Source organism: Halichoerus grypus, chromosome 9, assembly GCF_964656455.1.
Source record: "Halichoerus grypus chromosome 9, mHalGry1.hap1.1, whole genome shotgun sequence".
NCBI classification, from domain to species: Eukaryota; Metazoa; Chordata; class Mammalia; order Carnivora; family Phocidae; genus Halichoerus; species Halichoerus grypus.
The window spans coordinates 13,055,274-13,067,946 of record NC_135720.1 but is presented as its reverse complement, the minus strand read 5'-3'; the positions used below and the strand labels follow the sequence as shown (position 1 = coordinate 13,067,946).

Genomic DNA, 12,673 nt, shown 5'->3' with positions numbered 1-12,673 from the left:
GAAAAACAGCCCAGAGTAGTTCAGTCTTTTATGGAGGAACGCCCCAAAATTCTTTGTAGAATTGCTACAAATGATTTATCCTAACCCCAGGATCTAGGAGTGACTGTCACTGATTATAATGCAAATACTCCCACAAAATGTTCTCATGATTGCAAACAAAATTATTATTTTATCTATTAGAGGTTAATAATTGCATGGTGGTTCATTCATTTCAGAATATTTGGGTTTTAAAGATTTTACTTTTTAGTGAGAAAATTTAAAGACATTTTAAAGATCTAAGTTTTAATGAAGAGACTATATGATTAAGTTAAAAAATCAATATTGATTTTTCCCATTTTCTTCACGGATTTGGGTGTCATCCTTGTGCAGGGGCCATGCTAATCTTCTCTGTATCATTCCAATTTTCATATATGTGCTGCCAAAGTGAATACACTTTTCCCATTTAATGTATATATATATATATATATTTTTTTTTTTTTTTAAGATTTTATTTATTTGCGAGGGAGAGAATGAGAGACAGAGAGCATGAGAGGGAGGAGGGTCAGAGGGAGAAGCAGACTCCCTGCTGAGCAGGGAGCCCGATGTGGGACTCGATCCCGGGACTCCAGGATCATGACCTGAGCCGAAGGCAGTCGCTTAACCAACTGAGCCACCCAGGCGCCCCTAATGTATATTTTTTTATTTGAATTCCAGTTAATTAACATACAGTGTAACATTAGTTTCAGGTGTAGAATTTAGTGATTCAACACTTACATAAGATATTTGTATTTATCAAAGAAGCTTAGTTCAAATGCTGATTAGCTCTAAAATCTTTTTCTTTGAATTGTTCAAAAACACAAATTTGACATAGAGAAAAACAGTTTAAGATAGCCACCAACATTCTGGAATTAGGAAGAAGTGAATCAGCATATAAATGTTAAGCAACATTGGTCAAGGCATATTTTAAAAAAAAGAAAAAGAAAATACAGGAATAACTTAAGACTAAACATAACAAAACCAAACGAGAAAAAAAAAAAAAAGGAACGTACCCATATGGCTTTTCTTCTCTTTTATTGACCACATTCAAACCAGTCAATTGCTGCTAAACCCTAGGAAGTAATGTCTATATTTCTACCATATGCTAGTAGATGCATTCCTCTAAAAACCCAGATACCTTGTAGAGCACACACCCCCATCTGACCCGGCCTTCTGCATGACCCTGGGCAATGAGGTGGCAGAGGACCTGCTCCTCCCTCCAATCCCTTGTATCCAAGTGACCTTGAAGAAGTCACTTTAGCTCTAAGTCCTATTCCTTTGACTTCTTCCTGCCACCATTACCCATCCCCTCCCTACCCTAGTCCATCTTCCAAACAATAACTACAGGTCTTCTTCCTTTTTTAAGATTTTATTTATTTATTTGAGAGAGAGAGAGAGGGAGCGGGGGCAAGCACGAGCAAGGGGGAGGGGCAAAGAGAGAGGGAGAAGCAGATTCCCCTCTGAGCAGGGAGCCCGATGTGGGACTCGATCTCAGGACCCTGGGATCATGACCTGAGCCGAAGGCACACCCTTAACAGACTGAGCCACCCAGGCGCCCCTAGAGTATTTCTAAAACATAAAATAGATTACAATATTCCCCTGCTGAAAATCCTCTAATAACTGCCCATCACAAGTAGAAAAATAGCCACAGTCCTCATTATAGCTGAGAAGGCCTACGTGGACCCCTATCTGCCCCGCCAGCTACATCTCCCTCCACCTCCCCCTTCCTCTCCTTTCCAGTCACAGCGGCCTTCTTTCCATCCCTTGAGCACAGGTTCTTTCTGCCAGAAACGTTCTCTCTGTGGATTTCTGGGTGGCACTTCCTTCTCGCCATTTTGGTGTCAATTCAAGTATCAGCAGCCTCTTCCCTGACCGTCACAAAGAATATCCTCCCCACCCTCAACCCCAGCCACTCCCTAGCACATTACCCCTGTTTATCTTCTTCACAGCATTTATCAGCACTTGAGACTATTTGTTTGAATTACAAATTTATTGTGCCTCTTCCTCAACTTAGAACTTAGCCTGCTCTGGGGAAAAGATAGTGTCTATTTCAATTCAGCTCTCTCTTATCTGCAACAGGACCTGACACATGGTCGATACACAAAAAAGGTATTAGCTGCCTGCCTGACTGACTCATATTTATCAAGAGGAGCAAATGGGATAACATGAAAGAATATTCTTAGTAAAAGGTGAAGTTAAGCTTGCAAAGGATATTTGTGATAGTTATATTTATTTCTCTTTGACTTCCTCGTTTGTAAAATGCAGAACTTTTGTCAAAATGAAATCATGTTCCTCAAAGCCACGTGAAAGTACTAGACAAATGTAAAGTAGTTATGTTCTAATTTACATGGGGAAATAACAGTAGAGCAAGAAATCAGCAGAAAACGTGGATGAAGTTACAATTACCCACTTGCCCATTTACCAGTCCATTAAATAAAGATTTATTTCATTTCAAATTGTGGTAGGCACAGTCATAAATGTTGTGGGTAAGAAAAAAGATATTGGACACTGCCTCTGACTTTAAGAATTTAATAATTAGAGGGGCGCCTGGGTGGCCGACTCTTGGTTTCAGCTCAGGTCATGATCTCAGGGTCCTGGGATCGAGGCCCTCATCGGGCTCCACACTCAGAGGGCAATCTGTTTGAGATTCTCTCTCTCCCTCTCCCTCTGCCTCTCTCCTTGCTTGCATGTGTGCTCTCTCTCCAAAATAAATAAATAAATCTTAAAAAAAAAAAAGAATTGCATAACTAGAGAAATAAGCCAGAAACACAAAATCTGTAATTCAAGGCAAATGATAATATGAAAAATGTTCCTCCCACCCCGCCCCACAAAAATAGGAACATAAAGAGTTCAGAAGAGTTCAGAAGAGGGCAGGATTATCCTGATTTAGAGGACCAGGGAAGCTTTAGTGAGGGAAGTCACATTTAACCCGGAGATGGCGGAACTAGGGTGGGAGCATGCGGCTCCTACCAGTGGAGAAACTTTATCAATGCAAGTGCAAGAGCAGAAAAGTCTGGAAAGCTTTGGGGAGACAGCAGGCAGTTTACTGGGCTGCTGAGAAAGGAGAAATCAGCAACAAGACCGTAATGACAGCTGGAAGTAAACCCAAGGGCCTTAAATACCACACTAATAAGTCGAGAAGTAACTTGATAAGCAACGAGGAGTCACTGGAAGGTTTTGTGCAGGTGAATCAATACCATCAGAACTGAGCTTTGGGATGACAAATCTGAATGTGGTTTTTTAAGAGGAGAGAGATATTAGAGACAGAGAAAGAAAAATACCTGCTGTTTCTATGACTTGGGCAAGAGTGATTGTAGGCCCCAACTGGGACAGCGGCAGTGGGAACGGGAATGGAAGGCATGAGGGGTTGGGGGCAGCCCCATGCCTTGTGATGGACTGCCTGAGGAGGAGTCTGAAATAAACTGCTGAAGCAAAGGACAAAGACGTAAATGCTAATTTTAGAAGTCTTGAAATGAGGCGCACCTGAGTGGCTCAGTCGGATAAGCAGCCAACTCCTGATTTCGGCTCAGACTGTGATCTCAGGGTTGTGAGATCGAGCCCTGCATCGGGCTCCATGCTCAGCAGGGACTCTGCTTCTCTCCCTCTCCCTCTGCTCCTCCCCCCACTAGGGAACTCATTCTCCCTCTCTCTCTCTCTCAAAAAAATAAATCTTAAAAAAAAAAAAAGAAGTGGTCTTGAAATCAGTTAAATGTTCAACCATAGAGCTTGTGACAATTCCCGCAAGGATGAATTTTCCTTCTACCTTTACTTAGCTTGTATTTGTAGTGACTGATAATTTTTCATACAATTATTTCACTTGTGAGCATTTCTGTTATATGTACACGTATCAAAAGATCAAGTGACTTTAGTAAACAGCTGTGTGAGATTCGTCCTACCAAAATTAATTTGAATTTCTAAAACTGATTTTACCCCTTTCTGTGTTTCATTTTTTACTTCCTCCTCTGCCACTGGCCAAGGGGCCATGGTCTACAGCGTTTATTTTTATTTACGGCTCCTTTGGTTGGCTTTAGAGGATATTTTTCATCATTTAGATATAAAAGGAATTGTACTTTTAAAAAGCATCAAAATATGAGGACGACCATGTTAAGATAATGTCTGAAGCTGCAGCTTATAAGTACTTACCTTCTCAGTTTCTCTCCTATCTGATCCACACACTGGGTGGTCTACCTTCCAACCAAGTTCAAAAATCTGCCCATTCCATTTTTCAGTTATGCTCTGACCTGCATCACCACCACCTCCCACACCAGATCACTGCAACCCTCCCTTTGATTTCTTTGCTTCTATCCTACCCCCCTCCACCTCCGAGGGTCTCTCCCACACAGTAGCCTGAGTGGTCCTTTTAAGAGGGAAACTGATCACATCACTCCTCTGCTCAAAACTCCCAAAGCCTCCCTAAGTAACTCAAAATATCAAAGTCCCTGTGGGGCCCTGGGGCTCTGCATGGTATGGCCACCACTACCCTCCAAGCTCATTTCCTGCTATTCTCATCTTAACTCACCCTGCTTCAGCCACACTGACCTCCTTGCACTGCTACCTACACACCAAGGAGATCTTGTCTCTAACTGTTCCCTTTGCTTAGAAAACTCCTTCCCCAACATCCACCTGACTGTCTCTCACACCACCTTTCAAAAGTTTTGCTCAGACCTCTCACTCAGGCCTCTCCTGGCTACTCTGTTCACAGTCACAATCCCACCTCCAGCACTCCATCTCCCCATATTCACCGTATTCTATTTCTACTACGTAGCAGATAATTTACCTAGTATGTTGATTATTTATTATATTACAGAGACTATATTATATTATATATTATAATTATAATTATATGTTATAATATATAATTATATAAATATAATTATATATTATATTATAGAGACTATATTATAGTCTCTCTCAACTAAAAGTTTGATTCCATGAAGAAATAAATCATTGTCTTTATTTACTCATGTGTCCCAAATATTTAGAACAGTGGCTCTCAACAAAATTAGTTAAATGAATGAATAAATATATAAACATAGATCGAGGTACCAGACAATGCTTGTTCATAATTAAACTTAGAGAACAAACATGTGTAACCAATTTTTAATGATGGTTAAGCTCTTAAATCACTTTGGAACTTACTGAGTTTGAAATGTGAATGAAGTCAGATCCTTTTTTGCTCTTTTGTGGGTTTCAAGGAATCATGGATTTCAAGGAATCATAGATACTGATTTCTACAGAGAAACTTCCCAAGTGAAATCTACAGGGTCCCCTCTATTTTAAGCCTTTTTAGTAAGCCTGTCGAAAGGTCCCCATTTCTAATTTCTCTGTGAATCAATGGATGTCCTTTCCACTCTCCAGCCTGTGAAGTCTTCTCAAGAAGAAGCAACATAAACAGAAACCTCTTGTTCCCTCAGAGAAGACCCTGAAGTGTTCTTTATTCTCTCATGGAAGGTGGTGCCACTCACTAGAAGCAGAGGTCCAAACTGGTCTGCTGCTGAAGTCTTACAGTTTGCAGCCATTAGAATGACTGGACATTGAATTACATTTTTAATTCCAGATTCTAATTTTGGGGAGATAATTTTCTAGAATAGCATTGTTTTATATTTTTGAGTCATCATTCCAAAATGAAAGTTCATTACCCAAAAAAAATTTTTTAAAGGTTTTATTTATTTATTTATTTGACAGAGAGAGACACAGTGAGAGAGGGAACACAAGCAGGGGCAGATGAAGAGGGAGAAGGCTCCCCCAAATATTTTTTTAAAGCAAGAACTTAGAGAAAAAATTTTTCACCTAGGCTTATATAGCTCAGTCACAGCTAGCCTATGCCAGATTGAGCCAAAACAATAAGTTGATTCATTCTCTGGATAAAAGTCACCATGAGTTCTTCAATTATCATCTGTTTCAATAACAAGCTCAAATGTTATTTTAACCAAGTGTCTTGCATGTCTGTTTTTAAGAAACAAGAGGAAACAAAAACAAAATCTGCCTGGACAATATGTGAGCAGGAGGAACATATTCTGTTTCTAAGGAAAATAAAATCTAACTGTTCAACATGTATCTATTTCCAATATATTTCTTCAGAAAAAAAAAAAAGTTAGCCTTAGTGGCCTTCCAGAAAAAATGCTCAACTTAGAACTTTAAAAAAATAACATTTGATTAATGACTCAGAAATTTTTAAAGAATCCTCCTACTTCAATGACCTAACTTACTGGTCTCATATGCATCCCTTTGTTTGTTTGTTTTGAAACAAGCATTCCATGAGCTTCTACTGTAACATCAGGAAACACTGTCATGGTATAATGCAATTGAGCCATGATCCCTCATCTAAAAAGACAATTTGGTTGCTGTTACTTTCAAGTAGAGTTCTAGATACCTGACAATGCTCTTAGTAACCTGTGATACTAGTTGCCCCTAGAAAACTAAAAATCACAGTATTTTAGAACTAAAATAAATCATCTAAGAGTCATGGCGGGGGGGCGGGGAACAGTAGGAGGGAGAGAGAATTTCAGGAAGAGAAGGATGGAGGACTGACCAAATCATTATGTGTCACAGGTTAAAATAGGAGAAACAGAAAAGAAGAAAAGACAGAGATAGACAGAGATGGAGACAGAGAGACAGAAACAGAAAGAGAGAGGGAAGAGAGACAGAGACAAAGAGAGACAGAAACAGAGAAACTAAACAAAAATATATGTTTCTCTATTAAACCAATGCATGTCTGTTTAGTCTTCTAAATTCAGAAACTGATTTTAAAAGAGAATTAAGTCTACATTAAGGGCAAGTTATGAATACATTCAGATAGGATATATTGTAAGTCTAGTTCAAAAAACAGTCTAAATTTTACTATATTCAAAGTTTAATTTTATTTATATGTTGCTTAATTTAATAGACTAGTCCTATTGCATAGAGATTTTGATAAAAATACTCAGTCAACAAATATTTATTTCTGGTCTTGGTTGCTAGTTAAGTAAACTAGAAAAGGGACCACGATTCTCCACTGACAGGTGACAATAGTAGAGGTCATCACTTAAATGCTATTTAATACCCTAAATCCAGAAACTGGCAAAACAGAAATAAAGGTGCAAACTTCATCACACAAATAGAAAATTCTGGCACAGGAGGTTCAGTAGGTGAAGGAGCTGCTGTAACCTATCAGAACCTCTCATCACTTGGGTCCGTGGATGGACAAGTACTGTAGTGGGGTGGAAAGAACACGTACAGTAGAGTGAGACACACTGGGTTACCTTCTGAGGTGCTCCGTTCACTGCACATGTAGCCAGCCCATTCTACCTCTGAACTTCAGTTTCCTAAATCATGAAATGAGGACAGCCATATCTACCTTCCCATGACCTAGCTATAGGAAACAATTTTTAAAATCAGAAACAAAGGCACTAACCACAACAGAAGTGATGGATGAATCTGCCACATTGAAACCAAGAACAACTGTCTACAAAAAGAAACCATGAAACCGTCTAAAAAAGTAAAAGCCATGAAACAGAAAAGGAAATGCGCCTCACTTTTACCTGACAAAGAGCTAACGGATAGAATAAAGAAACTTTATAAATACAAAATAATAATAGTAAGACAGCTAAAAATGTGCTAAAGACTTAACAGACATTAGACAAAACAAAATCCAAACGGCCAATAAATACGAAGAGATGCTCATTAGTAGTCAGTGAAATGCAGATTAAATAATACTAGTTTTCAGGGTTATTTGGGGGCGGGGGCAGTAAATGGTTATATATTTAAAGCACCTACATAAGTCCTGGCACATGGTAGGTAGAAGAACCATAAATAAGCTTTCCCGAAAATTCTTGCTTGAATCCTTCTAGGGGACATCACCATAATGCCAACAAGCATCTAAATACAAAGCAACATGCCACAGTCTTAACATCCATTGATAACCTGAACTTACGTTGGATGCTTCCAAAGCTGATATTAAACTTGGACTTCTCTCTAGTGAATATACAGAAGAATTATTCCACGTGCAGATTGAATGCTGTAACCCCACTCCTGGCTTCCTGATACCTTTCAGACTCTAATTTTCTCTTCATCTATTGTCTTCAGCCCCTTTATGTTCATTTTGCATCATTATAATGCCTGCGCCCAGGACAAGCACTTTCAATTCTTTCTGAAGACCAGTAGGGTATAAATAAACATTATAAAACAAATCTCTGCAAGCCCTGGCCTACCACCTAGAAGCCCTCTGCATTACCGTAAGTCCTGACAGCATGATACATCTGTGGGTCACACACAAATACACCAAGTTTGTCATACCAGGGGGTTGCCATGGAGAAGACTCAAAATCTGAGAACTGCACTTGCTCCTTGGCAGGTACCTTAATTTAGCCCGTTCTAAAAAATTTATTGGCCAAAGTAGATTCTATGCCACTGGAAGGAACGATGTCCACGCACTTGATCATGACCAATAGACTACTGAGGTCAGTACGTACCAAAGGAGAGAAAGTCTCTGCAGAGTAAGGAGGGGGTGGTGTCTCCACAGCTATTTCGGGGTCCTCCTGTTCACTCTCACTGTAGCATTCTATACAAAAATGAAAATGCTTAATGTTTCAACACTGTCATCACTCATTCCATAATGCATGAGCAGAGGTTTTGCTCCATCTGGCTATTGCAATTCCAATCCGATTCAGAAAGGACTCATCTACTGAGCTACCTGGTGCAAGGGCATTACATAAGAGCAGAAAAAAAATGATAGCGATATTAGGGTTTCCGCCCTCCTGAGTGTCTAATACTTAGGAAGAGGACTAACCATAGCTCAGGGAAAATAAAATCATTCCTCAAAAGAGGTGTGAATCATATACTAAGGGATCATAAAATCAGTAGTGATTAATTTTGATCATAGGAGCCATGAGGAGCTGGAAATGGCAGGATAAGTAAACCATCAACAGCGTGCACAGAGTAATGAGAGGACCAAGTCGAGGGTGCAGGCTGAGCCAATTATACAGAGTCCCCTAAGGGATGTGGTTAAAAAAAAAATGAAGCTGAAAGTTTGCTTAAGGCCATATCATGGAAGGCTTTAAATACCAGGATAGGGAGAAGATTTTTGTATAGTGATTTTTTTCCTCACAATCTATAAATGCACTTCAAATATACAATGGGTATTGATGTTGCGGCAAAGAGGACCGAGGAGATGGTCAGGACACTGATTTCACTTTTCTATTTCTCAATTTCAGCTTTTACAATTTTTGCTATCAAAAGATGTAACTCCCCACCTTCCAATTCCCAAGTTTTATATGGCCTGAGTACTTCAGAAATAGTATCAACTCTGTGACCCCGAACCTAAAGCCTTCTTCTTCTCCGTATTCAGGAGTAATTGCATCTTTAAGAAGATTTTGACTCCTGTAGCTTTTGAACCCAGAGAACTACAGACTGAGCTAAAAATATGGCCTGTGTCCCAATTTGACATTCAGTTTCCGAGCACAAACTTAGAGTAATTAGCCTCAGCATACACCCGGTGGAGATATTAAAATATCAGAGAGGAAACGGTGGGATGAAAGTTATCTGTCTAGATCATGACGAGATCATGTCTCTGAGTAAGATTCAGTGAGTGGGACAATAAAACATTTACACTGGCAGTTGTTTGAGATGTCAGTGAAGCCTACAGCTGCTAGTGTGTGGGTGAAGTGTAAAAAGCATTCTTAGCCAGCATGGGAAGCTCTATTCCATGTTGGTGAGTCTGTGTGAATATGTCTGCTTCTACATATTTCCAGATAATCTTAAATGCCAAAGTATGTTTCATTAGACAAGACTATGCATAGAACTTGACATCGTATTTCCATCCTATCTCATCCTAATATTCTTGCTAAATTTTCATAAATTTAAAATAGAACATACCTTCATCCTTCGTAGCAGAATCATGATGGATTACAGCTATCCCAAGCTTGTTTAACCACCTAAAATTCAAATAGAAAATAAATGCTTAGCTAAAGAGATTGGTCATCTCCTATCCAACTTCCCCTAGACCCTGAAGTAAGGTCTTGTGCCAGACTTTATAATGCAATTGTCATAATTCCATAGTTGGTCTAAACTTTTCCAGAAACAGTGTGAGTTTGTGGTATTGAAACCTAAAACCACTTGTTTCACAATACTTTCCTTCCTTGGGATATTCTTTGTAAGACAAGAAACAAGGTGGTCCATTATCCAGCTTGCTAAGGTGGGCAACTACATTAAATATTCTAAATATATGAACAAATATATTTTTGTAGTTGTGCATTTCAAATTTTTAGCAAATTTTTAGCAATCAAACCTCTATCATTGAATTTAGTCATCTTACTTAACATTAACATCCCATCTCTATAATTCTTAAAATGTAATTTTATTTCACAAAAAAAATGAAGAGAACATGATCCATTTTTAAGACAGGATTTTTACATTAATCAATAGAAGATCTCAGAGTTTGACAGGGGAAATGTTTAATTCCTTGAAGAATTTTATGTTAGGTAAAAAATGACAGTGTCCTATCTTCTTATCAATTTACTATCTTATTGGCAATGATTTTCAACTAAACATCAATGATAAAAATAGAACTAGACACACCTTAAGGAACTCAAACTTGGCTCATGACCTAAGGCCATTGGAGTTCCTTCTCAAGGGGTTAGTCAGGAACATATTTCATCACACAAATTCGTAAAAGACACAAAATGCATCTATTTCATATGTTCCTAGCTATATAACCTTTTATTTAAAGGGAAAATATTATTTTGGGGTGGTAATAATCTGATTTATTTCCCACTTCTTTCCAATTTTCTATATTTTTAAAAAGTATTCCATATTATATGCTCACTTTTTTTTTTTTTGAGAAACCAGTGCATTCAATAGTGGCCTAAGTCAACCAATACCAATAAAATAAGAATGCTATGCACTTATTAACTCACTTATGCTCTCCATTTCTTCTAGTCCTGTATTGCCTCGTGAACTATCCAGCACACTGCTCCCCTACCACATAATTATCGCGTATTCCCGAGTCTTCAACTGTCAACAAATTAGGAATCCTTACCCAACCCTCAACCTGCCATGGTCTTGCCATATTTATTTTTTATTAACAGGAAATATATAAATTTCATTTTTAAAAACAAATAGGGCTCTCTATAAGAAGAAAGATGAGCTTCAGCCTCATTTAAGAATCCCCTCAGGGGTGCCTGTGTGGCTCAGTCCGTTGAGCGTCCAACTCTTGATTTCAGCTCAGGTCATGATCTCAGGGGCTCCATGCTCAGCAGGGAGTCTGCTCCTCTCTCTCTCTCTCTCTCTCTCTCTCTCTCTCTCCCCCTCCCTGGCCCTCTGCCCCTTCCCCCACTTGCACACTCTCTCTAAATAAATAAATAAGTGGTTTTAGGTTTCAACACCACAAACTTATGCTGTTTCTGGAAATGTTTAGACCAACTATAGAATTATGACAATTGCATCATAAATAAATAATAAATAATAAACAATAAATAAAATCTTTTTTTTAAAAAAGGCATTTTAAGAAGCCCCTTTAGCATCATGACAAGTATGAGCTCCTTAATAGCCACTTAAAACCAGACCAATACATGGGCCCAGATCCCACCATAGGAACCAGAAAGCGTTCATCAAGACCCGATAGAATAATAAACAACCCAAAAACAAACAAACAAACAAAACAGGAAATCACAAAAATATATATATAAATGGCTTATAAAAAAATAGAAAAAATTTATCAGCCTCCATAGTGTTTTGGGAAATGCATATACAAACACAGGAAAATATTCACCACTAGATTGGCAAAACCTAAAATACCACTGATTTCTAGGATTTAGGAGGAAACATTCTCATCCTCTGCTCAGTTGAACATCAAAATTGATACAGCCAATTTTAAAAAAGGCAATTTGATGATACTAGTCTAAATTTAAATATCCACCCCTAATTATAAATGTCTATCCTACAAACCACAAATAAATGTGGAAGAATGTTAATTCAATAAGATTTGCAATGGCAAAAAGATAAAAACACTGATACGATATAATCATCCATTAACAGGAAAATGGATAAAGTATACCACTAATTTCATCAGTACAATCAATGTTATTACGAAGCTTATAATAAAAAGACTGGGATAGGAAGCCTTCTGATGGCCTGGGAAAATCCTAACATACTGTTAAGTGAAAAAAGCAAGTACAGAACAATATGATTGGCCTGATTCAATGTACTTTCAAAACTATGTATTTGTGTATGTGCATGAATCAATATGCAATGAAAACCATCAAAAAGGATGAATGTCAGTCATACTGTTAAAAGTAGTTAATCTTGGGACGCCTGGGTGGCTCAGTCGGTTAAATGTCTGCCTTCGGCCCAGGTCATGATCCCGGGGTCCTGGGATCGAGCCCCATGTCTGGCTCCCTGCTCAGTAGGGGGGTCTGCTCCTCCCTCTCCCTCTGCCCCTCCCTCTGCCCCTGTGTGTTCTCTCTCTCTCTTTCTCAAATAAATAAATAAAAACTTTAAAAAAAAGTAGTTAATCCTAAAGAGAGAAGCTGAATTGGAGGGTGAAGTTGGGTGGATGGAAAGGTTTTTACTTTACCTACTTCTGTATTATAGAATCTTCTACAAGAATATGTTTTGTGTATCATTAAACTAAAAGAAACATTTTGGGCGCCTGGGTGGCTCAGTCGTTAAGTGTCTGCCTTCGG

At 38.6% G+C, this 12,673-nt stretch overlaps 1 protein-coding gene and 1 pseudogene across 6 annotated transcripts in view; both read right to left on the bottom strand.

The window, feature by feature from the left end:
- The window catches only part of IPCEF1 (interaction protein for cytohesin exchange factors 1), a 172,636-nt gene that overhangs the window by 34,706 nt on the left and 125,257 nt on the right, over positions 1–12,673 (bottom strand). For all 6 annotated transcript variants that reach the window (XM_078054554.1, XM_036100227.2, XM_036100229.2 and 3 more), the window contains 2 exons: positions 9,867–9,925; positions 8,465–8,553 (listed from right to left, as the gene is read on the bottom strand). In XM_078054554.1, the coding sequence (XP_077910680.1) occupies positions 8,465–8,553; positions 9,867–9,925 (148 nt within the window). The remainder of the gene's footprint in view (positions 1–8,464; positions 8,554–9,866; positions 9,926–12,673) is intronic.
- On the bottom strand, positions 311–431 carry LOC118540888 (U6 spliceosomal RNA; annotated as a pseudogene).